Source organism: Pan paniscus, chromosome 14, assembly GCF_029289425.2.
Source record: "Pan paniscus chromosome 14, NHGRI_mPanPan1-v2.0_pri, whole genome shotgun sequence".
Classification (NCBI taxonomy): Eukaryota; Metazoa; Chordata; class Mammalia; order Primates; family Hominidae; genus Pan; species Pan paniscus.
In genome coordinates this window covers 61,466,220-61,492,596 of record NC_073263.2, presented here as the reverse complement: position 1 = coordinate 61,492,596, position 26,377 = coordinate 61,466,220, and the positions used below count along the sequence as shown (strand labels likewise).

Sequence of the window (26,377 nt, the reverse complement as noted above, 5' to 3'; positions counted from 1 at the left end):
AGAGGGACCAGCATGTACAAGGGCCCTGAAATTAGCATGAGGTTGGCACATACACAGAATTAGAAGAAAGTCCCCTACAAGACCAGATAGCAGGGACTAGATCATGATATACTTATATAGGTCCTATGAAGAATTTTAGTTTGTTGTTGTTGTTGTTTTCTCAAGTGCATTAGGACACCATTGAGAAGATTTGAGCAAAGTCATGATGTGGCAATACCATTTAAGTTCTTTTGTTGAAATCTTACTTCTTACTTATCACTTAAATGCTTGCGCTCCATAGAACTCTGTGCATAGACCCTTTGTCATGCTACATATTCTCACCATACTATGAGTGAACTTCTCTGCTTCCCTGGCTTCAACTGTTCTCCAGAGACTACTGATTTTTGAATCTTCTAGATCCACATACCCATTTCCCTTCTGGACATTTCTACCTAGATGGTCATAACTACCTCAAAACAGGGAATTATACTTCAGGCAATTATGTTTTTATGAGGGAAAAAAAGCTATAATTATATTCTTAAATTAATAGAAAAATTGTTGGAATTTTGATTTTTGGTTAAACCTTATGAAATTACTGATATGTAATTATTTTTGGTTTAAATGAATACCTTATTTTTGAGTAAAGTGCATATTTACATGTTTTGTAGATATGTTCTTAGTTATGTCTCTTATTGTTTTTTTCTCCAGTTTGGTGCCTTGCCAGCTGATTGTAATATTCCTTTGCCTCCCTCTAAAGAAGGTGGAACTGGCCACTCAGCACTTCCTCCTCCGCCTCCACTGCCTTCTGGCGGAGGGGTGCCGCCTCCACCTCCTCCCCCACCACCTCCTCCACTTCCAGGAATGCGGATGCCATTCGGTGGTCCTGTGCCTCCACCACCTCCCCTGGGATTCCTTGGAGGACAAAATTCTCCTCCTCTACCAATCCTGCCATTTGGGTTGAAACCAAAGAAAGAATTTAAACCTGAAATCAGCATGAGAAGATTGAATTGGTTAAAGGTAAAAGAAATTAATAGAGGAAAATACTTTTACTTAGATCTAAATCTAATTTTGGATTTATATATACATAATTTCTAATGAGATTTAATTTATACCTACATAATTTAATTTATATATACATAATTTCTAATGTCACTAATCAAAGTGACAATAAAATAGCTTTTTTTTTTAAAGTATTGGGACAAATCCCTTTCATATTGACTAAGACTTTCTGCTTTATAAATACAGTGAGAGTTTATGTTGTTCCAGTGGAATCCGATTTGTAATTAAATTGATAATTAAACATTATTGCAGTGAATCCTATGTTTATGAAGTGTTTCTCAAAAAAAAATGATGGTGTTCTTAGGAAATTTTCTCTATTGATAGATGTTGGGAAAGTGTTAACTAGTTGTCAGAAGCTAATATCTAGTCAGATCTTAAGAATTCAGAATCCTGCAGAAAAATGGTTTCATGGTAACAGAAACATGGAAAATGCTGTATAATGTATCCTGCCCGCCAAAATGTATAGTGCAGGTGAAGATTATTAGAGACTATGAGAAATGCAATTGAGAATAAGCTAATTAAATCGTATTTCAAATCCTCAACTATTGGATCATGGAAGCCTTTTCTTCCTAATAAGACCTTAACATCCTGCAGAACTTGTATCTTATTGAACACACTTCGGGGAAAAATCTTACAGATACGACTTTATAAATATCTGCTGACAGCTGTGATACTCAGTGTATGCATAGTGCTTGACTTGGGACAGGTGAAACACTCACCTATAGTCTTCTCTCTCATTGTAGATCAGACCTCATGAAATGACTGAAAACTGTTTCTGGATAAAAGTAAATGAAAATAAGTATGAAAACGTGGATTTGCTTTGTAAACTTGAGAATACATTTTGTTGCCAACAAAAAGGTAAGTTTAACATCTTGATTATTTATTAATTTGATTTTAGAATTTTAACGTATACTTTTTATATACCAATTTTCAGAAAACATTATTTTATGAATCCTGTACATGTTATTTTTACATTCCTAATGGGCAAATAAATGGTATAATGAAATAAAGTGCTTAGAAAGTAAATTCTGTTTTAAAAATGCAAAAGGTTAATATAAAATTTTGATTATTAAATTTTCTATATGATATTATTTTTGAAGATATTCCATTGGGATAAATTAGACTTTTGTAAAAGAGGATATTTTCAGTGACAGTTTTGGCATGAGAAGGTCCTTCAGTTTGAAAAATAGAAAAACAAAATGTGTGCTTTCTTGTAGTTAGAATTTTACTACCCTTTAATATTACAGTGACTAGGGGAGCTAGGAGAGGGATAGCATTAGGAGAAATACCCAACGTAGATGACGGGTTGATGGGTGCAGCAAACCACCATGGCACTTGTATACCTATGTAACAAACCTGCATGTTCTGCACATGTATCCCAGAACTTAAAGTATAATCCAAAAAAAATTACAGTGACTATCACATAATTAATTGCTATGAGTCACATGGGATAAAAATATCAGATTTATAATGTCTTCAAAGTTAGCTTGAAAGAGAAGTATCTGAGTAGGTTATATGATCTTTTCATTAAAAGCAATGGCATTCATTTTCCAAAATGTTTTGTGATAGGTTTTACCTGTGCAGTGTGATTTTTAAAAAATTGTTTAGGTATTACATAAGTCTGAAAATTGAACTTATTTCATCCAATTTCGTGGCCCTGCTACTTACATTTCAAGACTGATATCCACACAGAATTTTTAAGTATTATATAAAACTTACATTTTAGGTCTGTAGTGCAAAACACTTAGATCAATCATTACCTTTTAATTTTCAAAAAGAAATTTTTCACTATAGACTTATGCCACCTATATCCCTGGGCTCATAGAACAAAGGAAGAGGTGGCAGGGAGAGATTGTACTGGATGGATACAGGTCAGAGACGTTTGTGTAGAGGGTTGAGTTGACTTCCTAAATGTTGACTGTTAGCCAGGCACCATGCTAGATGCTTTATGTATCTGTTTAACTTGAGCACAGCAGCCAAAGAATGCTGGCAGATATTTTAAAAATGTATTAGTATTCCTTTGAATGAGTTTCTGAAAGATTAGAATCTCTTTCTAAAAGGTAATTGTAAATTAAGAAATTATTAATGTAAATTAGAAACTCTCTCCAAAAGGTAATTGTAAATTAAGGTAGTTTTCTAGAATTTGATAAAAACAGTTAACAGATATTTTTGAGTACCATTTATCCTGACTAAAGTATTAAAAATGGTATATTTTTGGTCTTTGAACACAGGGAGAATTTTCTCAGCAAGCTCACCCTAGTAAATTTGTGAATAAGATTTTAATTTTACCTTTTAATTATGGAGGATCAAAATTTTCTTCAAATAAGATTAGTGTACTCTTCTGGCAATCAAGGAAAATATGTGGCAGTTAAAATTTGTATTTACATGTAAAACACTTCAGAATTTCAGATTTCATAATCTGGAGTTGATTAGTTTTCCTTTTGCTTTCCTAGTAGGTGCAAATGGTGGTACCTAAAAACTATTTAAGTAATTCTGCCATACAGCTACTCTCTTTTTCTCCTTACTCTGATTACTTTCTTAATTAATGAGGCTCAAAAGGGAAACTTGTTAGCATGTCCTTAATTTAGCTGTAGTGTTAGCCCTAAATGAAATAATTGGACCTTTAAAAAATTCTTAAGTCATCTAACTTTAGCCTTGAGATTCAAGGTTGAATAAAAAAATGATGTATTTGCTCTATCTAATACTAGTTAGAAAGATTAAGGTGAAAAGGTGATCATTTTTTGCATACTCCATATTTCCATCTCTCTCTGCCTTTGTACTGCTGGTCCTTTGGCCTGGAATCTCTTTACTTGACTTAGAGGCTGGCAGAGGACTATGATACCTTCTGTCTCAATTCAACTCAAATGCTGCTTTCTTTTTTTTCTGTGACAGTAGATGACATTTCCAGGGGGAACACAAAGGGTGGGGAAGCCCAGGGTTGTGACTCCGAGCCCTGCTAACATTTCTCAGTGGTAAGCAGAGATGAGCTATAAAGGTGACTATTTTTTTGGGACTTCATTTTAAAGAATAATTCCTAGAAAGCATTATTTGAGGAGTCCTAAGAGTGCTTTTTGGCATTACTGGTCATCTGGCAATCAAGGAGAATATATGACAATTAAAATGTGTATTTACATGTAAAACACTTCAGAGTATTTTATAGGAAAGGCCAGTCATTGCTACGTTCAGGATTTTATATAGACATTTAATAGGAAAGATCAGAAAGGAAGGAAAGAGAAAGATGTCCAGAGAGCTTAGACAGGACTGGTCAAGTAGACAGGTTGCTTCATGTGGTCTCTTTATTCATGGCCTGGCTGCTGAGGCATTGGGTCCAAATGTTACATTCACGTATCTCCCTGAGTCCAACATACTTTGTTTGAATCAATTTTGTAATTGCTGCAGAATTCAAAACTATGGCCGGGTGCAATGGCTCCCGCCTGTAATCTCAGCATTTTGGGAGGTCGAGGTGGGTGGATCACTTGAGGCCAGGAGTTTGAGACCAGCCTGGCCAACATGATGAGACCCTCATTTCTACTAAAAAAAATTAAAAAAAAAAAAAAATAGCCAGGCACGGTGGTGCACACCTGTAGTCCCAGCTACTCCGGAGGCTGAGGCATGAGAATCGCTTGAACCTGGGAGGCAGAGGTTGCAGCGAGCCAGGATCACGCCACTGCACTCCAGTCTGGGCAACAGAGTAAGACTATGTCTCAAAAAAACACAAAAAAACAAAAACAGGCAAACCCCCAAACAAAAGTAAACCTGGTCACTTATGTATTGTTCACTCCAAGGTGAAAATCCATTTGTCTTTCCACCCTTTTGCAAGCCAGTGCAGGAGGTAGAGGCATTGGCTGCTGGCTGATTTTCATCACAACTAGGTAGGGAAGGATGGTAATTACTGAAGAATAGTGGGTTTTTTAGAGAAATGGTGTATCTCTGTTTTTCATTGCAGTAGTAACTGTTTGGACTGAGAACCGAGGCTATTTCTTTGATTACAAAGATGGACATTCCATCCCAGGCATTTAAATGATAGATGCCAATCCTTTGTGCTTCCCAAGCATTCAAATTAGGTAGTAAGAACAAAGGAACTGAATCCAATCATTTAAAGAGATCCTTGAAGTTTTCTGTCATGTAGACTTTATTTGTTGTCAAGTAAGTGGGGCTTTTTTCTTATGGTAGACACTACTTTAGGTTTTCAGGACTTCTAATGTTTAGACTACTGGGATTTACAGGTCTAATGCACTTAGAGTTGGAAAAGGAGCTAATATCTATATCAGATATTGTGCATACGTGATATATTAGTGCCTCAGCTGGGTTCTCTTCATATTATCTTGTTTAATCTTTAGGGTATCTCAGCTGAGATCTTTTCTCCTGGTCTCCTGATGGCAAAACAATTCTGGCTTCTTGTGATACTATCCAACCCTACCTACATTTACATATTACCAAGATATTCTTGGTAAGGGCTTGGCTCTTTCCTCTTAATTCCTGTTGCCTTTTATTACATTCCTACTTTTTTTTTTTCCAATTAGATCTTACCTATTCTGCTTTTTAAACTGATCTTTGTGACCATTTACAACAACGCTTCTGTGGGAAAGTACCTTGTGCCATATCTGTAGAGGAATAGGAATCCTCTCTAATCCTTTTCCTGTGAAAAATCAGTAATTTTTTCCTGATTCACTTACATCATTTTCTTTTACACTTTATTTTGCTGTTCAGTAGCTCACTTCAGTTTTCTTGATTCTCTCTGTTGTAAGTTTTTGGGAGACATCTTAGCTTTCTGTATTTTAAATTATTCTGGAAATGTATATAAGCACTTTTCCAGATTATCTTTTTTCTTTTTCTCATACCTCCTCTTTCATACCTTCCACTTTTTCTTATTGGCTACCACTGTTCCACTCAATAACTATTTATTGGGTGCATATTGCGTGTTGTGCCTCGCGCTTGACATTGGGGATACCAGCATGAATAAGGCAGGTGTGCTTCCCATACTCATGTTGCTTTTACATTCCTGATGAAACTCAGTCAAGTTCTTAGTTGAAGCATAATAACAAGGAGTGGAATAACAAATGCTGATTTTTATTTTAGAAAATACTGACATTTTACTAAATTCAGCTTCTGTTAAGACTTAACAAGGTTATAAAAGAAGATTGTTTATCTATCTCTCTGAAATTTAATCATAATATTCATATATTGAACATTTGGTATCATCAAAATAATGCTAATGACCTATGTATTTTTTTTTTTTACCAGATTGGAAGCATCTGTTGGTTAATTTTTACAGGCTGTTGGAAAATGGATTAGAGTATACTAACAGGTTATTGGTGTTGGATTTGTCAAGTAAAATTAATATTAACTACTTTCATTATTCACAAACTGTTAACTTAATAGGGATTAAAGGGCTTTCTGAAAGTATATGAATAGTCTAATTCACTTAGACTAATTTATTATGAAAATGTGGTTCCACAATTGTTAGCTTTCTGAAGTAATCATATTTTATAACAGGTGTGTCATTTTTGCCAGATAGGGCCCATAAATTGGTTTATAAATTATTTCTCAACTGAATAGTTATGGCATATGGAAACAGTTAATGGATTATCCACTTAAAAACAAATCAAGCTTAGATTTCTGACATCATAGTTCAGTGGACAAAGAATTGAGGAAGTAAGTGATAAACGTGGATTATCCCAGCAACTTGGCGGTGTTCAAGATGTTGCATTGTGTTTGAAACATAATTTATTCCTCTGTACAAACAAATGTGTATAAAATTTTTTCAACTACCTCACAAGGCTACATTAAGGTGAACACATAGAAATATGTTTTTTTGTAATGCATGCTAATAAAGAGATGATGCCAAAATAAATGCAACATGTTTTATAGATAGTAAAGTTTCCTGAAAAGAACAGAATATTTCACAAATACTAATTTGGAAAGATTGGGGAGAAAGTCAGTAGAGAATGAAATATTTCTCTAGGGACATATCATTTGGTTCTTGTCTGTGGCTGAATCTCAAAAGTAGTAAAGACTTAAAGAAATTATGAAATGGGTCAAGAATATCTTATCTTCCCATTAAAGGATCTTATTGTTACCAGTTATAGTATATTCTCTGTTGGGGTGCGGAAGAAATGGAAATTTATTTTGAAAGCTTTAGCGAAATGGGAACTAAAGAGAGAGGCTAAAGAAAGTGGATTTATTTAGCTTGGAGCCAAGGAAGACTTGCAAGTCCACCTAATGCTTTGGCTAAATGCTTAGTTACAGCATATCTTTGGTATAGTGTGGTAGAAATTTATGCATTGTAACATCTGTACAGTATACAAAAAACATGTCTGTTTTGAATCCCTATAAATAGACATGTTTCTTGCATACTGTACAGATGTTACAAACAGAAAGAGAGGAAACTAGGGTGTATGTATTGGTGTGTGTATGTACATACACATAGCTTTTTCCTTCTTTTTTCTCCTTTCCTACTTCTACTGGAGAAAGGAAAGATATTAGGGTAATGGATTTGACTGGAGTCACTTGATGAATGGTAGATTGGAGGATACTGTTGCTTTTCCATATTACAAGTTGACCTTGATATTTTAATCTTGGTAGCAAGTTCTTAGTGGTGTGTCTGTAGCTATCATCCCTTAACAAAATTATAAAGTTGTTACATTTCATTGTTGTTATCTCACACCTTTTGTCTCAGAATTTATCTTCCATTTTCTCTGTCTTCTGCCTTACTCTCCATTTCACCAGGGCAATTCCAGTTGCCCTCCGATTGCTTAAAGTTCACTTCCCTATTTTAGGCAGTTCTTTGCCTTGTCTGCATCATGTTCTGTCATTCAAGACTCTGACTCAAATTAGTGCTTGTTATTATTCACCTGGAAATTTAAATGAGGCTTATCCTTCTGAATGCACTATTGTAATCTTAGGGCATTAATAATATTTTGAGGCTGGGCACAATGGCTCATGCCTCTAATCTCAGTGCTTTGGGAGGCCAAGACAGGAGGATTGCTTGAGGCCAGGAGTTCATGACCAGCCTGGGCAATGTATTGAGACCTGTCTCTACAAAAGTAGAGATTGGGTGATAGAGTGAGACCCTGTCTCTATTTAAGAAGAAAAATTTGTAAATCTAGCTATTCACTTACCTGTTCTCCCCATTCCCCTCCCCCCCATTACATACACTGTTTGCCTGGCTAGAAGAGATGGAATCACCTAGAGTTAGAATGGTAACCTGATACCATCCTTGGAACACAGGAAGAGAATAGGGTCAAGATAGGAGAGTCAGAAGTAGATACAGAGGACTTCTTGCTAGATTAAATGCTATATAGCAATTTGGTATTAAATAAATAGTATAGCAAATAAATGGTATAATATAGTAAGTAGTAAATTCTATGTAGCATTTTGATGTTAAACAGTATAGTATATTCTTAGAAAAATCTGTATAAAAATAACTTTATTATATATTTTAGAATCTTGAATTTCACAATTTAGATTTTTAGGTGATTATGCATTCATGTGTTTAGATAAGCTGTTTTTGTCCCTCAAGGTTAAATCATTTGGGCATATGATCTTATAATGTATTCTGTGCATTTAATAGAAGCTTTCACATGTGCGTTGGCATCTGAGTAGGTAAGCCAGGTTAGAGACCTTTTGTTACCACAGCTTTCACTTGTCTAAGTGCATCTCTGTATCTTAAAAGAATGGATGTTTCAAAATCAGACACTTTATCCCAGGATTCTTAACTTGGGGTCTGCAAATAGAATTCTGGGGTCTGAACTTGAATAAGAAAAAAAATCACATACTTTAACCTCTAATTGAAATTTAGCTTTTTCTTCAATTATAGGTAACAAACATAGCAGTACCCATTAAGTTTCCATGAGTACAATTCACATATACTTTCAAAATACATTAGAATTATTTTAGTTAAGTTGAAATATCATTTAAAATGATCAGTATTTCAAAATTAAGGTAGTTATTAGACCTGCAACTAGATCTTGTTATTTAATTCATTAATAAAGAAGCAGATTTTGTTGATTGCTTCCACCTGGAAGCAGACACAGAGATGCTGGAGTGTAAATGTGTTTTTTTTTAAGGGTCAGGATGCAAGACCGGGCGGGAAAAACCTTAGACCATGGTGTAAACCTGATAAATTCTCAGCCAGTCTAGCCAGGAAGGAGCTCTGGAACAAATGATGCCTGTGAGGGGAGTCCCTCGTTGGGTCCTAATGGCAGTCCTTACTACTTGTGCCAGGCTCAGCCATTGGCTGGGGGCTGCCCAGGAGGAGTGTGGCCTGGACTCAAAAGCTAAGGAGGATTCTAAAGGTGCTAACAACTTGAAGCCTGTCAGCTAAATGCACTCCTTGCGGCTGAATGGAAAGTTCTTCCTAAATGGAGATCTGAGCAGCACATCTACATTGCTTCCTCACATGTGTGTTACTATTTCATAAACTGCTGTTTAATGCATTTTGATAGCTGCATTCAAGTATAATTTACTTCCTTTGAAATCCTGTGTATTTTTGTTTATGCATTTAAAAATACTATTTTGAGAAAGGGTCCACTTCTTTGACTGTCAATGGGGTCTTTGGCAAAAAAGGTTAAGAATTAAGTGAGCCGAGATCGCGCCGCTGCACTCCAGCCTGGGCGACAGAGCGAGACTCCGTCTCAAAAAAAAAAAAAAAAAAAAAAAGAATTAATTTAGACTCTCTCATTTGTGCAGTGGTGAGAGTGAAGTAACATCAAAGACCTGGGCCTGAGCCTCAGCTTAACTGCTGCCTATTTAAATTTATGTTGCCTGTTTTTCTTTTTTTTAATTCAAAGAACCAATACATGTAATGAAATATTTCATCCAACTTAGAATAATGTTTTAAGGCAGTTTCAACATCAGACTGTCCATTTTTGAATCTCACTTTAGCAGACTACTCTAATGCATTTATTAATAAAAGTATACTTAGGTCAAATCTGGACAAAATATGAAACTCAATTAGATAATAATAAAACAACATATTATTGATGTATTTTTTACTAGTCAAATGTTTGCTTATGTTACTTTATTTGCTCCCAGAAACATTTATGTGAAAGAATCAAGGCAGATATTGTATACATTTATATATAAGAAAGTTACATTCTTCGGTGAATTTCAGCTAAAAGAAGCAGCCCCTCTGAATGGAATACAGATCCGAGTCTAAAGCCATTGCTCTTTGTGCTATGCCATGCTGCTTCTCTGATTAAAAGAAATCCTATTATGTTTTATTTAAAGTGCTCTACTTTGATTTAAAATAATTTTCCTCTCATCTCCTGCCACCTTACCACTGCCCCACAGCAGTTCACCCTCATTCCACAATGTATATTAAAGGCTTTAAAAACTTGCCATTTTTTATTAAGACCATCTTTCATCATTTCATACCTCTATTCACTTCTGTAAGTATTTGAGCTGTAAATACTAACACCATGCTGTGTAATATACACGCGAAGTGAGGGATGTTGTGGAGTCCACCCTACAAGTGTGTGACCCTGGCTTTTACAGCGTAGTTTCTTTCCTCTATAAAATGGGGGACATAATACCCATATCATGAGGTTATTGTGAGGATTATATAATGCATATTGTAAAGCATCTTTTGCAGTGCCCAGCTCATTGTAGTTGCTCAGGAAATGTTAGCTGAACTTAAATGTTGAGAATACAGAACTCATTTCAACTTGTAAAGTTTTGTGTATCATCTCTGAATCTTCCACAATGTAACAAGTTAAATGGCCTATGTTCACTGTAGCCTTGCTTTCAAGTGAAACTTTCTAAATCATGAAACTACTGTGTTAACTGACCTATGTTAATAGCCACTTATGGAGACTACTGTAACACTAGTTCATACCATTAAGTTTAGAAAATAATAATAGATTATTCTGTATATCTAGTTTCATTTTTATGTATGTCTTAAATGTCAAGTGCTTCATTAAGTTTCTCGAGACAGGGATTTGTTGAATCAGGAATAAATATAAAGCTCGTTTTTATTTGCTGATTTTTTTTTTTCCATGACTTTTTTCCTTTCAGTTGATGACTCATTTATGGAACTGGGGCCTAATAATATTTGTAATTTTATGAGATTTGAAAGCTGAGATTCTAAACTGCTTTTCTTGTTGTGATTCAGTTTTAGAGCATAGAACTGGTGACTTTGGGGGTGATCTTGAAAAGCTCATTCAGTCTCATAAAATATTACTTGTTTTTGCTAATAATTCATTATTTTTGACAGTTATTTACATTTTCAGAGATTAGTGAGGATGGTAGAGATGGCTCAATATAATTATGGAACTGGGTTGAATTAAGGCATAGAGAGCCTTTATTTGATAGGCAAATAAGAGTGCCAGATAAAGCGTATGGCTAAATTCTCCCAAGGGTTTGCAGGAGGCGTGATAACTCTTAATGTTTTTAGTTTCATAGATTGCTAGCAGAAGGTTTGGAAGAGTGATAATTTTTTAGGAATGGATTACTCCTTTTTTTCTCCTCCATTTGTGTGGTGCAAGCTAATAGAAATTAGTTGAGTGAACTATATGCCATTATACCATTTTGACAATCGCAACCTTCACATGGTTCAACTAAATACTTGTTTCCTAAACTGGTGACAAATTATTAAGGAAACACATAAAGAAATGTCTTTAGTTTTTAGCTTAAATGAAGGTGAATATTTATACTTCCCTACTAGCTTCACAGGTAATAGATGAGGAGGACAGAACTCTTGAAGTGAAAATTATTCAACTCAGAATATGACTTATAGCCCCCCAAATCTGTGATTGGGAAAAAACCTTAGAATTTTACATTCTGTATTAGTGTATATAAATCAGTCTTTTCTTGTGAATCATTGAGGAAATTTGCCTGCAGGGAATGATTAAAACAAGAAGTCTGGTGGTTGGTGGTCCTAGAATTGGTTAATTCAATATCCCAGTGATGTGAGAACTCTAGGTTAGCTTCTCATCTATTTTTCCTAGTTTTCCCTTCAATTTCAGCTTAGCTTAGCTAGAGACAGGAAGAATCATTATGCTCACAAATGGCCTTTGTATTAGTTTTCTATTGCGGCTATAACACATTACTACAGATTTAGCAGCTTTAGAAATGCAAATTTATCATCTTCTAATTCTATATAAGTCCAGTATGGGTCTCACTAATCTAAAATCAACAGGACCGTGTTCTTGATGCTCTGGAGAAGAATGTGTTTCCTTGCCTTTTCCAGTCACTAGAGGCCACCCACATTCCTCAGCTTGTGGCCTCCTTCCTGTATCATCAAAGCCAGCAATAGCCGAGCAAGTCATTTTGTTAGATCTCTCTCGCCTGGCTTCCATGATTCCATCTCCTTCTCTAACTCTGACCTAAGTTACAAAAGGTTCTTTTAAAGACTCACACGGGCTTAAATTGGGCCCACCTGGGTAATCCATTCTGCTCTTCCCCATCTCAGAATCCTTAACCTTGATCACATGTGCAAAGGTCCTTTTTTCCATGTGGGGTAAAATATTCACTGGGTCCAGAAATTAGGACATTGATATCTTTGGCAGCAGAGGCTGTGGAACAACTCTATGCCATAAAATTTCTTATTTCACAGTTAAATGAACATATTTGTGTTATGTCACTTTCTTTTAGCTTGCATTCCTTTTATAGGAATGCCATTTTAGGAGTCCTGGGGCATTTTGACTCAACTTCTTAAATCATTTATTCTATTCACAAAAGGTTTATTGAAGACTGGGTGCAGTCGCTCACACCTGTAATCTCCGCACTTTGGGAGGCTGAGGTGGGTGGAGCACCTGAGGTCAGGAATTTGAAACCAGCCTGGTCAACATGGTAAAACCCCATCTCTACCAAAAATACAAAAATTAGCAGGGTATGATGGCGGATGCCTGTAATCCCAAGTATTTGGGAGGCTGAGGCAGGATAATCGCTTGAACCCGGGAGGCGGAGGTTGCAGTGAGCCGAGATCGTGCCATTGCTCTCCAGCCTGGGCAACAGGAGCAAGACTCTATCTCAAAAAAAAAAAAAAAAGTTTATTGAAGTTTAGATCTATATCAAGTCACATTAACATATGTTTTTGTCACCACAGCCAAAAATGCCTTTATAGATTTTTAGGAAAAATTCTTATATTGTGTTTTCTTAAGTACCAGGAAAGATTTTTTCCCCTTCTTTTTCAAAATATTATATTTAATTAATGTGCATCAAGTATCATAGTGTATTATATATTTTGCAGTTTGCAAAATATACTACTACTAACTTCATTTTTTTCTGGGAAATAATTAAATTATATATGTTTTTATTTCATATATGTTTTTAAACCTGGAAATACTTTCTATAAACCTAAAGAGCCATTGGCATTTAAAAACATTTTTTGTGACTCTCACTACTATTTAAGATTGAAAGAGAAACTAGTTCTAATCTAGAGAAAAGATTTATACATTATTAACTTTTAAAAGATAACAATGTCTACATTGCCTGTTGATAAACTAAGTTTCCTTATCTTAAAGTTTTTATTTTAAAACACAGATTGTTACTCTTGTTTTATGATGTTTCACAACATATTTTTACTTGAATATTTCTGTTCATGTGATAGAGACTCTGGCAATAGAGACCTTTTCCTAGTTCAAATGTTACGCAGACCTAGTAATGGATATGAATATATATAATTTTATCACAACATGGAAAATATATGTTATTATAATTGCATATTTAAATGGATAATTAAAAATACAGTATATAAAGTTTATTTTAATTGGAAAAATTTTATCACTGAGGGAAATCACATTTATCAAAAGATCTATTGCAGCGACATTTCACACAAAATAAGCAATTTATTTTAATTTAATTGTTGGCTTAGTCATTTTCCAGTCCACTCTTCTATCATCATATTACCTTAGACTCATTCTTCCTGAAGCAGGGCTCTTCTTTCTCCTTTAATCTTCTTTTCTTTTTCATTAGAGAACCAATTATTTTTCAGGGTTTCACAGGTCACAGTGGGACAGTTAGGCTTTCTGTTTCCCTAGCATAAGATTCAACCCAGGAGAGCTAAAATAGCCAATGGGATAATTGTGTTTGTTTTTAAATGAGGGGTATTAGTCTTTAGAGATTTTATGTTTTTCTATTTTAAAGTTAGGCTTTTTCTGAATATTTTACTTTCCCAAGTTTTATTTTACTTCCTTTTGTATCTTCTGTATCTGTATACATAAATACATTTTAAAATTGACCAGTTATTTGTGTTTTCATTAAATACTTTTGCAGATTCGGCAGTTTTTCAGTACTAATAGCAAGAAAAACGGCAGTTTGTGTCAGCTTCTGCATGGTAACTGTAATTGTCTGTTCTCATGCTGCTAATAAAGACATACCTGAGACTGGGTATTTATAAAGAAAAAGAGGTTTAATGGCCTCAGAGTTCCACATGGCTGGGGAGGACCCACAATTATGGCACAGGCAAAGGAGGAGCAAAAGCCCATCTTACATGGTGGCAGGCAAGAGAGCATGTGAAGGGGAACTGACCTTTATAAAACCATCAGATCTTGTGAGACATATTCACTATTATGAGAACAGCATGGGAAAAACCCACCCCCATGATTAAATTACCTCTCACTGGGTCCCTCCCACAACACGTGGGGATTATGAGAGTTACAATTCAAGATAAGATTTGGGTGGAGATACAGCCAAACCATATCATTCCACCCCTGGTCCCTCCCAAATATCACGTCCTCACATTTCAAAACCAATCATGTCTTCCCAACAGTCTCCCAAAGTCTTAACTCATTTCAGCATTAACTCAAAAGTTCACAGTCCAAAATCTCATCTGAGACAAGGCAAGTTCCTTCCACCTATGAGCCTGTAAAATCAAAAGCAAGTTAGTTACTTCCTAGATACAATGGGGGTACATGCATTGGGTAAATACACCCATTCCAAATGGGAGAAATTGGCCAAATCAAAGGGTCTACAGGCCCCGTGCAAATCTGAAATCCAGCTGGGCAGTCAAATCTTAAAGCTCCAAAATTATCTCCTTTGACTCCATGTCTCACATCTAGGTCACACTAATGCAAGAGGTGTGTTCCCATGGTCTTGGGCAGCTCTGCCTCTGTGGTCTTGCAGGGTACATCTCTACTCCTGGCTGCTTTCATGGGGTGGTGTCGAGTGTCTGTGGGTTTTCCTGGTGCATGGTGCAAGCTATCAGTGGATCTACCATTCTGGGGACTGGAGGACAGTGGCTGTCTTCTCACAGCTCCACCCAGCAGTGCCCTAGTGGGGACTTTGTGTGGGGGCTCCCACTCCACATTTCCCTTCCACACTGCCCTAGCAGAGGCTCTCCATGAGGGCTTTGCCCCTGCAGCACACCTCTGCCTGGGCATCCTGGCATTTCCATACATCCTCTGAAATCTAGGTGGAGGTTCCCAAACCTCAGTTCTTGACTTATTTGCACCCACAGTCCTGACACCATGTGTAAGCCGCCAAGGCTTGGGGCTTGCACCCTCTGATGCAACAGCCTGAGCTGTACCTTTGCCCCTTTAGCTACAGCTGGGACGCAGGGCACCAAGTCCCGAGACTGCATAAAGCAGCAAGGCCCTGGCCCGCCTACGAAATCATTTTTCCCTTCTAGGTCTCCGGGCCTATGATGGGAGTGGCTGCCATGAAGACCTCTGACATGCCTTGAAGACATTTTCCCCATTGGCTTGGTGATTAACATTTGGCTCCTCATTACTTATGCAAATTTCTGCAGCTGATTTGAATTTCTCCTCAGAAAATGAGTTTTCTTTTCTATTGTATCATCAGGCTGCAAATTTTTTGAACTTCTATGCTCTACTTCCCTTTTAAACATAAGTTCCAATTTGAAACCATATCTTCTGAATGAATAAAACTGAATGCTTTTAACAGCACCGAAGTCACATCTTGAATGCTTTGCTGCTTGGAAATTTCTTCCACCAGATACTCTAAATCATCTCTCTCATTTTCAAAGTTCCACAGAACTCTAGGGCAAGGGCAAAATGCTGCCAGTCTCTTTGATAAAACATAGCAGGAGTCACCTTTATTCTAGTTCCCAAAAAGTTCCTCATTTCCATGTGAGACCACCTCAGCCTGGAGTTTATTGTCAATATTACTGTCAGCATTTTGGTTAAAACCATTCAACAAGTCTCTAGGAAGTTCTGAACTTTCCCACATCTTCCTGTCTTCTGAGCCCTCCAAGTCTCTAGGAAGTTCCAAACTTTCCCACATTTTTCTGTCTTCTTCTGAGCCCTCCAAACTGTTCCAACCTCTGCCTGTTATCCAGTTCCAAAGTCGCTTCCACATTTTTGGGTATCTTTACAGCAGCGCCCACTCTGCAGTGCCAATTTACTGTATTAGTCGCTTCTCATGCTGCTAATAAAGATATACCCGAGACTGGGTAATTCATAAAGAAAAAGAGGTTTAATTAACTTACAGTTCCACATGGCTGGGAAGGCCTCACAATCATGTAGGAATGTGAAGGAGGAGTAAAGGCACATCTTACATGGTGGCAGACAGGAGAGCGTGTGCAGGGGAACTGCCCTTTATAAAAATATCAGCTCTCATGAAACTTATTCACTATCATGACAACAGCACAGGAGAAACCCGCCCCCATGATTCGATTACCTCCCACTGGGTCCCTCCCATGATGGGATTATGGGAGCTAGAATTCAAGATGAGATTTTGGTGGGGACACAGCCAAAGCATATCAGTAGTAATAGTTTTATAATAGAATTTTTCATATATAAAAATACATATGTACAAATACAAATACAAATATATATAAAAGTGTGTGTGTGTATATATACATGTATATATATATATGAAAGAATATTCCATAAACCAGAAAATCTAAAGTTGAGTAATCGTTGGATTATTTCATTTGTTATTACCTTGATATGGTTTGTCTCCATGTCCCCACCCAAATCTCATGTTGAATTGTAATTCCTGGTGTTGGAGATGGGACCTAGTGGGAGGTGATTGGATCATGTGGGTGGTTTCTAATGGTTCAGCACCATCCCCTTAGTGCTGCCTCATGATTGAGTTCTCATGAGATCTGGTTGTTTAAAAGTGTGTAGCTACTTCCCCTTCACTCCCTTTTCCTCCTGCTTCAGTCATATAGGATGTACTGGCTTCCCCTTTGTCCTTCTGCTGTGACTATAAGTTTCCTCTGGCCTCCCCAGTCATGCCCTCTCTACAGCCTATGGAACTATGAGTCAATTAAACCCCTTTCCTTTATAAATTACCCAGTCTCAGGTAGTTCTTTATAGCAGTGTGAGAATGGACTAATACACACCTATATTATTTAATAAGAGAGTTGAATCCAGAGAAGTCAACTAACCACCTGACATGGTCATCCCCTGTCCACTTTTGTATCTCTGAGGTATCCGTTATTAAGATGGTTGTTTTGTGAATGTGTTCTTGATGAATAAGCATGTCCTACAACCATAATAACCCAAATTTTATCATTATTTTTGATTATATTGGGGTTATAAGGCCAGAGCAGCTGTTAGAAGCAAAAGGGAATGAGATAAAGGAAGTGACTTACAAGTTAAAGGAAAAATGAGTGCCTTGCATAACCCCAGGGATGGTGCCCAGTCCTCACATTTGTAATTTAGACTTTTGCCTTATTTTAATGTAAGAGGGTGAGACTCAAAAATTAAAACTCTGTCTGTCAAGGTTGCATTATTAGAAAGGAGTTGAAAATCAAGAATTTACTTTTTGACTTCATAACTTTTGTTCTTTCCTCTCTATCCTGTTCACAGACATTAGAGAACAGGAGGGAGGGAAAGGCATGAGAGCATACTAGGTGCATCTTGAAGGACCTTATGCATTGGTATGGAATGGACCTTGGTGTCGGGAACCCTGACTACTTATACAGCACAGTTACATCTCCTATTTTGCCTTATTTTGTTTCTTGACACTTAGATACAGCGATAGCCTTTCATTTATTACATACTTTCTTCAAATACCTTTTTAAAAAAATAGCTTCCAAATTGCTCTTTCTATTCATATTCTTTTTTAAAGACAATAATGCAAACTATCTTCAGATTTATGGTCCTGAGGAATATCCCATTTATCATATACTTTGTATGCACACATACGAAAAGATTAAAAAGAAAAGGGACTTCTCAGTCTGGCATTTGTAGCCTTCTGCAATCAGGTCTAACTTGTGTATCTAGCTATTTTCTCCTTGTTACTTTTCTGCTCTACACATCGTTTACTCCAGTAACATTGGTCTCCTTTTTCTCTAAATTTGGCTTTGCATTTCATTGCCCCTTCCTTTTGTCCTCATCATTTATCCTTGAGTGTTTTAATTTGTAATCCTTACCCATTCTTTATCTCCTACCAAAATTCCTACTGGTTCCTACTGGGAGCTGTGGCTGACTGACTTAGAGTACGTCTTTCACCAGGCATTGGAGAGCCCACCTGGATTCTGCCCCTGTCCTCCACATTCCATGTAGTTCTCTTTCTACCTTCAAACAGTTGAGCCCTTTTTTCTCAGTATCTGGAAAATGCTGAAGCTTCTGGAAACATTTTATTCTCCCACTCCTTGGCTTGCCAACTTCATTTCCTATTACCTCTCTTTCAATTCTTTCACTTCTACCATACTGGGCAGCCTTCATGATGTACCCCAGATATGCCAGGTATACTCCTGCCATGGGCTTTTCCCTGCCAGGAACATTCATGCTCCAGATATCTGCTCCATGAGCCCCTTACCACCTTCAAGTCTTAACTCAAATGTCGCTTTCTCAATGAGGTTCCCATGCTCAACTCCCAAATTAATCCTGCCATGTTTTCCTTTGTCCTCACGCCATCCCCATTTTCTCTACTGTGTTGTAGTTTTCATGTCATTTATCTCCTTCTAACATATTGTTAGCTACTTATATATTCGGTATGTTGTCTTATTCTCTCCCTACTCCCACTGGAATTTAAGCTCCTTTACTAAAGAGCTCTTTGTTTCATTTACTGATGTATCACAAGCACCTAGAAGAATGCTTGGCACATATGGGCATTGAATGTTTGCTGGATAAATGAATGCTTTTTCATTTCTTTAAAGCAGAAATGCAATAATTTCAGCCTCCTCAAGCAAACTGTCTTGTTTCATTTTAAGCAAATGGAAATTTTGGAAGGGGAGTAGAAATATTTAAATGATCTAGATTCCAATTAACTCTGCCTCTGATGACTTTAGCTCTGAGTGAATAGCAGACTCTTGTAAATTAGGTTAAAAAAATTCAGAGAATAATGAAGGTGGTTGGGAGTGGAATAGGTTCAGGACCTAGATGCTAAAATGATTCACCTTTTTTTTCCTTCTGTTTTAGCAGCAAAAAGTAAGAAGGAGGAAAGTAAAAATTATAGGTAAATTCTGTGTTGTTGTTGGATGCACCCTGATTGGTGTCTACAAACCAGGAGCAATTAATAGCAAACATACTCTAACACATTTTGTAGGTATTTTTCCTGAAAATTGCTCCTTTGTTTGGTGTTGATTTTTGTTAAATTGTGATAAAACTTAATATCACATAAAATTAACTATGAATAATTGTGGCTTTTAGTACAGCCTCTATCTAGTTCTAAAACATTTTCATCATTCCAAAGTAAAACCCTGGACCCCTTAAGCAGTCTCTCCCCATTATTCACTTCCCCTAGCCCCTGGCAATCACCAATCTGTTTTCTGCCTATAAATTTATGTGTTCTGGATATTTCATATCAATGGAATCACACAATATGTGACTTACTGTATCTGGCTTTCACTTTACGTAATATTTTTGAGTATGCATTGTAGCATGTGTCAGTGCTATGTTTCTTTTAATGGTTGAATAATATTCCATTGTATTTTTATACCATGATTTATCCATTCATTCACTGGTGGATATTTAGGGTGATTCTGCCTTTTGGCTATTGTGGATAGTGTTGCTGTGAACATCGGTGTACATGTATTTGAATACCTGTTTTCAATTCTTTTGGATAAATACTTCGGATTGGAATTGCTGTATTATTTGGTAATTCTATGTTTAGCTATTTGAGGAACTGCTAAGCTGTTTCCACAGTAGCTGAATCATTTTACATTCCTATTAGCAATGTATAAGAGTTGTAATTTCTCCACATCCTTGCCCACACTTGTTATTTTTAATTTTTTATAGGTGTTGATTTTAAGCTTTAAAAACCTCAAAATTTTACTGAAAGTGATGCTTTTATAAAAGTTTGATGGGACATAACAGAAAATCAAGTATATTAATGCCTATTATAGAAACTAATAAAGTCTTTAAGTAGGGAAATATGAAGATCAAAATAGTATTTAATTATGAAGTTTATTGAGTGAATGATGGCAGAAGATTCATAAATATGACTGAGAAGCTTGCAATTTTACATGAAAGATATATGTGTTATAGGTAATACAGTATACAGTATTATGTATGTCTGTATTAGTTCATTCTCACGCTGCTAATAAAGACATACCTGAGACAGGGTAATTTACAAAGGAAAATGGTTTAATTGACTCACAGTTCAGCATGGCCTGGGAGGTCTCAGGAAATTTACAATCATAGCAGAAGGGGAAGCAAACACGTCCTTCACGTGATGTCAGGAAGAAGTGCTGAGCGAAGTGGGGAAAATGCCTTTTATAAAACCATCAGACCTTGTGAGAATTCACTCACTATCACAAGAACAGCATGAGGGTAACTGCCTCTAGTAGGACTAGAGATATAGACTGTTATATCTATTAGGTTTCTTGATTCCCCTCTCCCAGATATTTGTGACTAAATGTTGCTAAACAAAATTCATGGGAGGCCATTGTCTTTTACTAAGCTGTTGCACTTGGCCTTAACATGCCAGATCAACCAGAATGGAGTCACTTGTGCTAGGTGCCATTTAATCAAATTGAACTTTAACATGGGCCAGTTTTCTGAAAAATAGGAGATTCGCAGCAGCCAATCAGAAGGGGCCTATTTTACCTGAGCCTATATGATAAGGAAGTCCCCTGTTTTAACCCTATAAAGAAAGTAACTCAAAAATGACCAATCTGTTTTTTGTTCCTTCTTCCTGCTTTCTTTACCCCTTCTCTAGCTATAAAATCAACCATCTCTGCTCAGTTTATTGTGGCACTTTTCTACATTTTTAGATGAGATGCTACCTGATTAATGAATCATGTATAAGATCTTTAAATTAGATCTTTAAATGAAATTTGTTGAAGTTTCCTTCCTTCCTTCCTTCCTTCCTTCCTTCCTTCCTTCCTTCCTTCCTTCCTTCTTTCTTTTTATGTCAAGCAAGGCAGAGAAAGGGTGTAGAAAGAACCACATTAAGAAGTTTGATTAGAAAATCTAAAGCATGGGCTGGTGAGGTAGCTCACACCTACAACCCCAGTGCTTTGGGAGGCCAAAGTGGGAGGATTGCTTGAGACCAGGAGTTTAAGACCAGCTTGGGCAATATAGCAAAAACAAAAACAAACACCCGACATATATACAAAAAAACACCCTGGGCCTGATAAACCCATGCCTGTAGCTCTAGCTATATGGGAGGCCAAGGCAGGAAGATCATTTGAGGCCAGGAGTTTTGAAGCTACAGTAAGCTATGATCACACCACTGCACTTCAGCCTTGGTGACCAAGTGAGACCCCATCTCTAAAAACAACAACAACAAAAACTAAGTGTAATGGACGTACAGGGACTAGAGATTATCTGAGTGTTAAGAGCAGGTTTCTTGGACACAAGGAGAGTAGAAAATGTGGAAGTATAAATGCTATGTCTTGGAATAAAGACCTTCTAGAAATAGGTCTAATTCTACAGAGTCAAAGAATTGTACAGCCAAGGAATTGGGATGAAATAATGGAAAATAAACAAGATTCTAATGTGGAAATTAACCATGAAGCCAGGTGAAAAGCATCGGCTTTGGAATCAGACTACCTGGTTGGAATCCTGTCTCCATAATGTTTTGACTTGGGATGAATTTTCCGTCTCTTTCAGATTAGCTTTAATTTTCTCATCTGAAAAAGAGAGTTAATACTACTTTTAGGATTATTAAGAGACTGTGTCTATTGAGTGCCTGGTATGATACGTGACTCACATTACTCTAAAAATGGCAACTAGTATTATCATTATCATATTAATTCCATTTTATTTTTATTGCATTATGGCAAAGAAGTAGCTATCAAAGCTGTTATGAATAGGATGTTGGACTGGATTCTAAATTCCCTTCCCTATGTAGGACTCCTTTTTTATTGATATTCCAGATTTCTTCAGTGATATTAATTTATTTTTCTGAATTGACAGTTTAAAGCAAAAATAATAAATAATGATTTTATGGGACTTCATGCAAAACGATTGTGGTTTGTTTTTTTTTTAAATACAGAGTCTTGCTCTGTTGCCCAGGCTGGAGTGCAGTGGCATGATCTCAGTTCACTGCATCCTCCGCATCCGGGGCTCAAGTGATGATCCTCCCACCTCAGCCTCCTGAGTAGCTGGGTCTACAGGTGTACACCATCATGCTCAAAACAATTGTTATTAGTAAGATGTGAAACTCTTCTCTTCCTCCTCCTCTCCCTCCTCCTGCTTTTCTGTCTTTAAATTAAATCACAAATTTAGATCATGTCTGATTGTAACACATCAAAAATATTACTTCTTTTCATGAAATAGTACAGTAACAGGGTCAACGTTTTTCATTGGTTTATTTCAAAATAGGAAAGCGTTAAGAGAATCAGGCAGTGGACCATGCAGAGTTAAAGTTAGAGGAGATCGCTGTTTGTGATAATGACATTTCCTTCACTTCTGTTGAAAGCTATTCAACACGAACATGTGACTCTTTTACTAATTGTAATGCATTACAGTACCCCATAATCTATGAGAATGTTCACCTCTGCACTCTGCCTGTCCAGCTGTTGTCTTGAACAATTATCAGCGAGTTATTATTCCGGTATGAGCTGTGTCATGCTCGAAAGTGGGATGAAAAAAATGTTAATGAGCATGCATGAATGTTGGTTGATGAAGGTTAAGTGGTTGCAGATATGCCCTCTGCATTCTTTCCTATGAATGTTCAGACTGAGGCAATGGGTTCTGATGAGGGATTACAAACAAATGGTGCTGATTGACAGTTCTTGATTTAACATTAAAATGGTATCTAACGGCAAATTCTGTGTTTCAGCTGAATAATAGACACAATGTTGATGACCCCTGGGTGCAACTCAACACTTCAGCATCCACTTTATCTTAAGAGTTTTTTTCCCTTATCGTACCAGATTTTCAAATGTTCTCATTTTTGTATTACATTTTATTTTAAAGTTGTGCCTGGCAGTGGTGGTATAGTTAAAAAAAATAACATATCCGTTATGTACTTATATTTTTAGAAGAATAACTTTGCAATTTTAAGTATGATTGAATTAAAATATTGTACACAATAGCTGTCTAAGTAGGTAAGCATGGGCCAGTACTCATCAGCAACATGTTTGTTTCTCTTTGTGTGTTTGCATGTATTTTAAATGACTCAAGTGCTTTTTTAGCATTTGTTTATTTGTATGCTACTTCAAATTAGCTGTCTATATACTCTTTAGGAACTTTTAAAATTTATTGTTGTGAACATTGTGTTTCATATGCTATCTATTGAGCATAAACTTCAAATACTTCTTTTTTTTTGGAAGAAATGAACAATGTAAAGAATGGTATCAGGTAGTGTTCGGGAGGTTTTTTTCTCTCATCACTTTCCCCATTATTAATAATCTTGAACTTGGTGCATTGTATCCAAACTGGATTCTGTGCTTTGTAAACTGTAAAATGTTGTGCAAATATTTGTTTTTACTTAACCATTTTAGCTGAAAGGACAATATAATAGGAACACAATGCTTTGCAACATGTAACAGAAGTACAAAAAAGTGGAAGATTGTTCAATCATCATAGGATTGTAAAGTTACTAGATCATAGCTATCATTTTCTCATTTAATAGATGAAAAAATCTGAGCGCTAAGTATGGAAGCCATAAAAGTGTTGCCAGTAGAGATATCATTTGACATATTTGGGTTATTTGTTGATCATTGAGAAATATTTTCTTATTTTTTATGTCCCCTATGGAGACAGCTCTCTGTAACTCACTGCCTACTTAATGTATAAGCTTTCAGTAATAAGCCAGAGTGTTCTTCTTCATTTTTTCTTCGTAAGCATATTTTTAATATGTGAAGCTTTCATTTAAATTTTAATTCATAGATTTTTAATCTTTTTTGGTAAAATTATAATTGTTATGGAAAATACTTGTAAATTAACCTTGAGTCGTGAAGGAAACAGGACAGAAATACTCACCTGTACCTCTTGACCCTGGTTCTCATGTCAATATTCCTCTGTGGAAGAGGGCCTCCCTATTTCCTAGCCCAGCAGCTTTGTGCTTAAGGACTATTTCTTCTCAGAGCTCTGTAATTCCTATTGTATTAAGTGCTTAAGTCTTAGTGCTAGTGTGGCTTTTTTTTTTTTTTTTTTTTTCTGTCAGCAAGTGAAATTGGATATACAAGTCATATTCCCTCAAGGCTAGCTGCTACTTAGTACTATGCCTAGGATTGCAGCTATCTGCTATCAGTAAGCAGGGCTCTCGTTTTGGTTACTGGGTCCATCATGGCAAATCATGCAGCCAGCTGAACAGTTATTCAGCCAAGCAGCAAATAACATTGGATGCCTCTCCCATGAAAGGTACTGTCCTAGCTCCTGGGATACAGTGCTGAGCAGATAACTTCTTGCTTTCCTATAGTATATAATCTAATGGAGAAGACAGAAAATAAATAGGCCAACAAAAATGACTGTAGTTTTTGAATGTGCTATGAAAGTAAATGAGCAAGGTATGATGAGGGGTGTGTTTAGAGAGGATAGTCATGGAAGGTCCTCAGATTGGAAAGAATCTGTGATCTAGGATCCATCAGAAGTTTAGTGTGACTGGAGACAAGCGCAGGAGATGAGATTTGAGGTGTGGATTTTTTGGAAAATCTTCAAAGAAACATTTGAATTGTTTTGAAGCATGAGTATATGATTTTTGAAAGCAGGGAGGAAGGTGAGGGCCAATCCAGCAGTAGGAGTGGTAGGGGCAAAGGAAGCATTGGTACAATATTGAAATACCCCTAGCTTAGGGCATAGTTATGCAGATGTTGATGATGGTGTTGCTGGCCCGCAAGAGGGAGTGGTGGTGTTACAAGTTAGTTAGTGGCCAGTTATGAGCCTGGAAAGATTGATTACTAAGGGCAAGTTCTTTCCACATGTTTTGCCTCTCTCCTTTCTAAAAGGAGGTGTAAAGGATAATAGCCCCCCCCCCCTTTTTTTTCTAACACACAGAAAAGTTGCTAGAAACAAGTTAGTGTTAAACATAGTAGTTTTTAATTCAACTATGCATTAATAATAAATGTATATATTTAAACAAACTATCAAAAATCCCATTGTACACAAGGTATGGGTAGCAGTAGAAGTCAAATCTATCAATTTTTCTTTCCAAATTTGAGTCCTTACGATTCTGCTTCCTTGTGAAGATTGGTTATGTGTGATAATTTTTGAAACAAGTGTTCCTATTCTCCAGTTGTCTTCCAGAAAATAAAACTGCAAATGCCTAAAGCTTTTGGATTCATCTGTATTTTAGTCAAATTTTCTTCTACACTCTATGGAAAACTTATTCAGAGCTATAGTTTGCTTCTTTCTCTATATGTATACAAATGCATATATTTATATTTGGAAAATAGCTCTTCATAGAGAAGAGAGGAAAGGAATGCATTCCAGTTCTGTCCCCTGTTAATCATTCATGGCCTACATGTAATACCATTTACTTTGTGAAGATTTTCCTGGTCCATCTACTGAGATGTTATTGCCTCTTTTAACTTTCTAAGTCCTCCATCATTTTTTTTTGAGACAGTGTCATGCTCAGTCACCCAGGCTGGAGTGCAGTGACATGGTTATCACACACTGCAACCTTGAATTCCTGGGCTCAAGGGATCCTCCTGCCTCAGCCTCTCAAGTAGCTGGGACTACAAGTATGTGTTAGTATGCCCAGCTAATTTTAAAATTTTTCTTGTAGAGACATGGTCTTGCCATGTTGCCCAGGCTGGTCTTGAACTCCTGGCCTCAAGTGATCCTTCCACCTTGACCTCTCAAAGTGCTGGGTTTGCAGGCATGAGCTACCGTGCCCAGCCTCCATCATCTTTTCCCTTGGTTGGCCTCAAGGAAATAGTAGTAATTGTTATTATTAATGAGTATTAGTGAGACCTCAAATAATTGAGGCCAATCAAAGCCTTTGGTCATTGAAAAATTTACTATCCTTTTAATAAACTTTTACTGGGCTTCTGATAGAATAAATATCAGAATTTGCTTGAACTCTGTAATGCTTTTCACTTTATATAAATGATTATGTTATTGTATAATTTTATATCTTCACATCT

The 26,377-nt window shown here is 36.6% G+C and overlaps 1 protein-coding gene across 2 annotated transcripts in view; it reads left to right on the top strand.

Moving 5' to 3' along the window:
* DIAPH3 (diaphanous related formin 3) overlaps window positions 1-26,377 on the top strand; it is a 489,712-nt gene that overhangs the window by 188,533 nt on the left and 274,802 nt on the right. For both annotated transcript variants that reach the window (XM_003825324.5, XM_055096829.2), the window contains 2 exons: window positions 688-996; window positions 1,782-1,896. In XM_003825324.5, coding sequence (XP_003825372.4) covers window positions 688-996; window positions 1,782-1,896 — 424 coding nt within the window. The remainder of the gene's footprint in view (window positions 1-687; window positions 997-1,781; window positions 1,897-26,377) is intronic.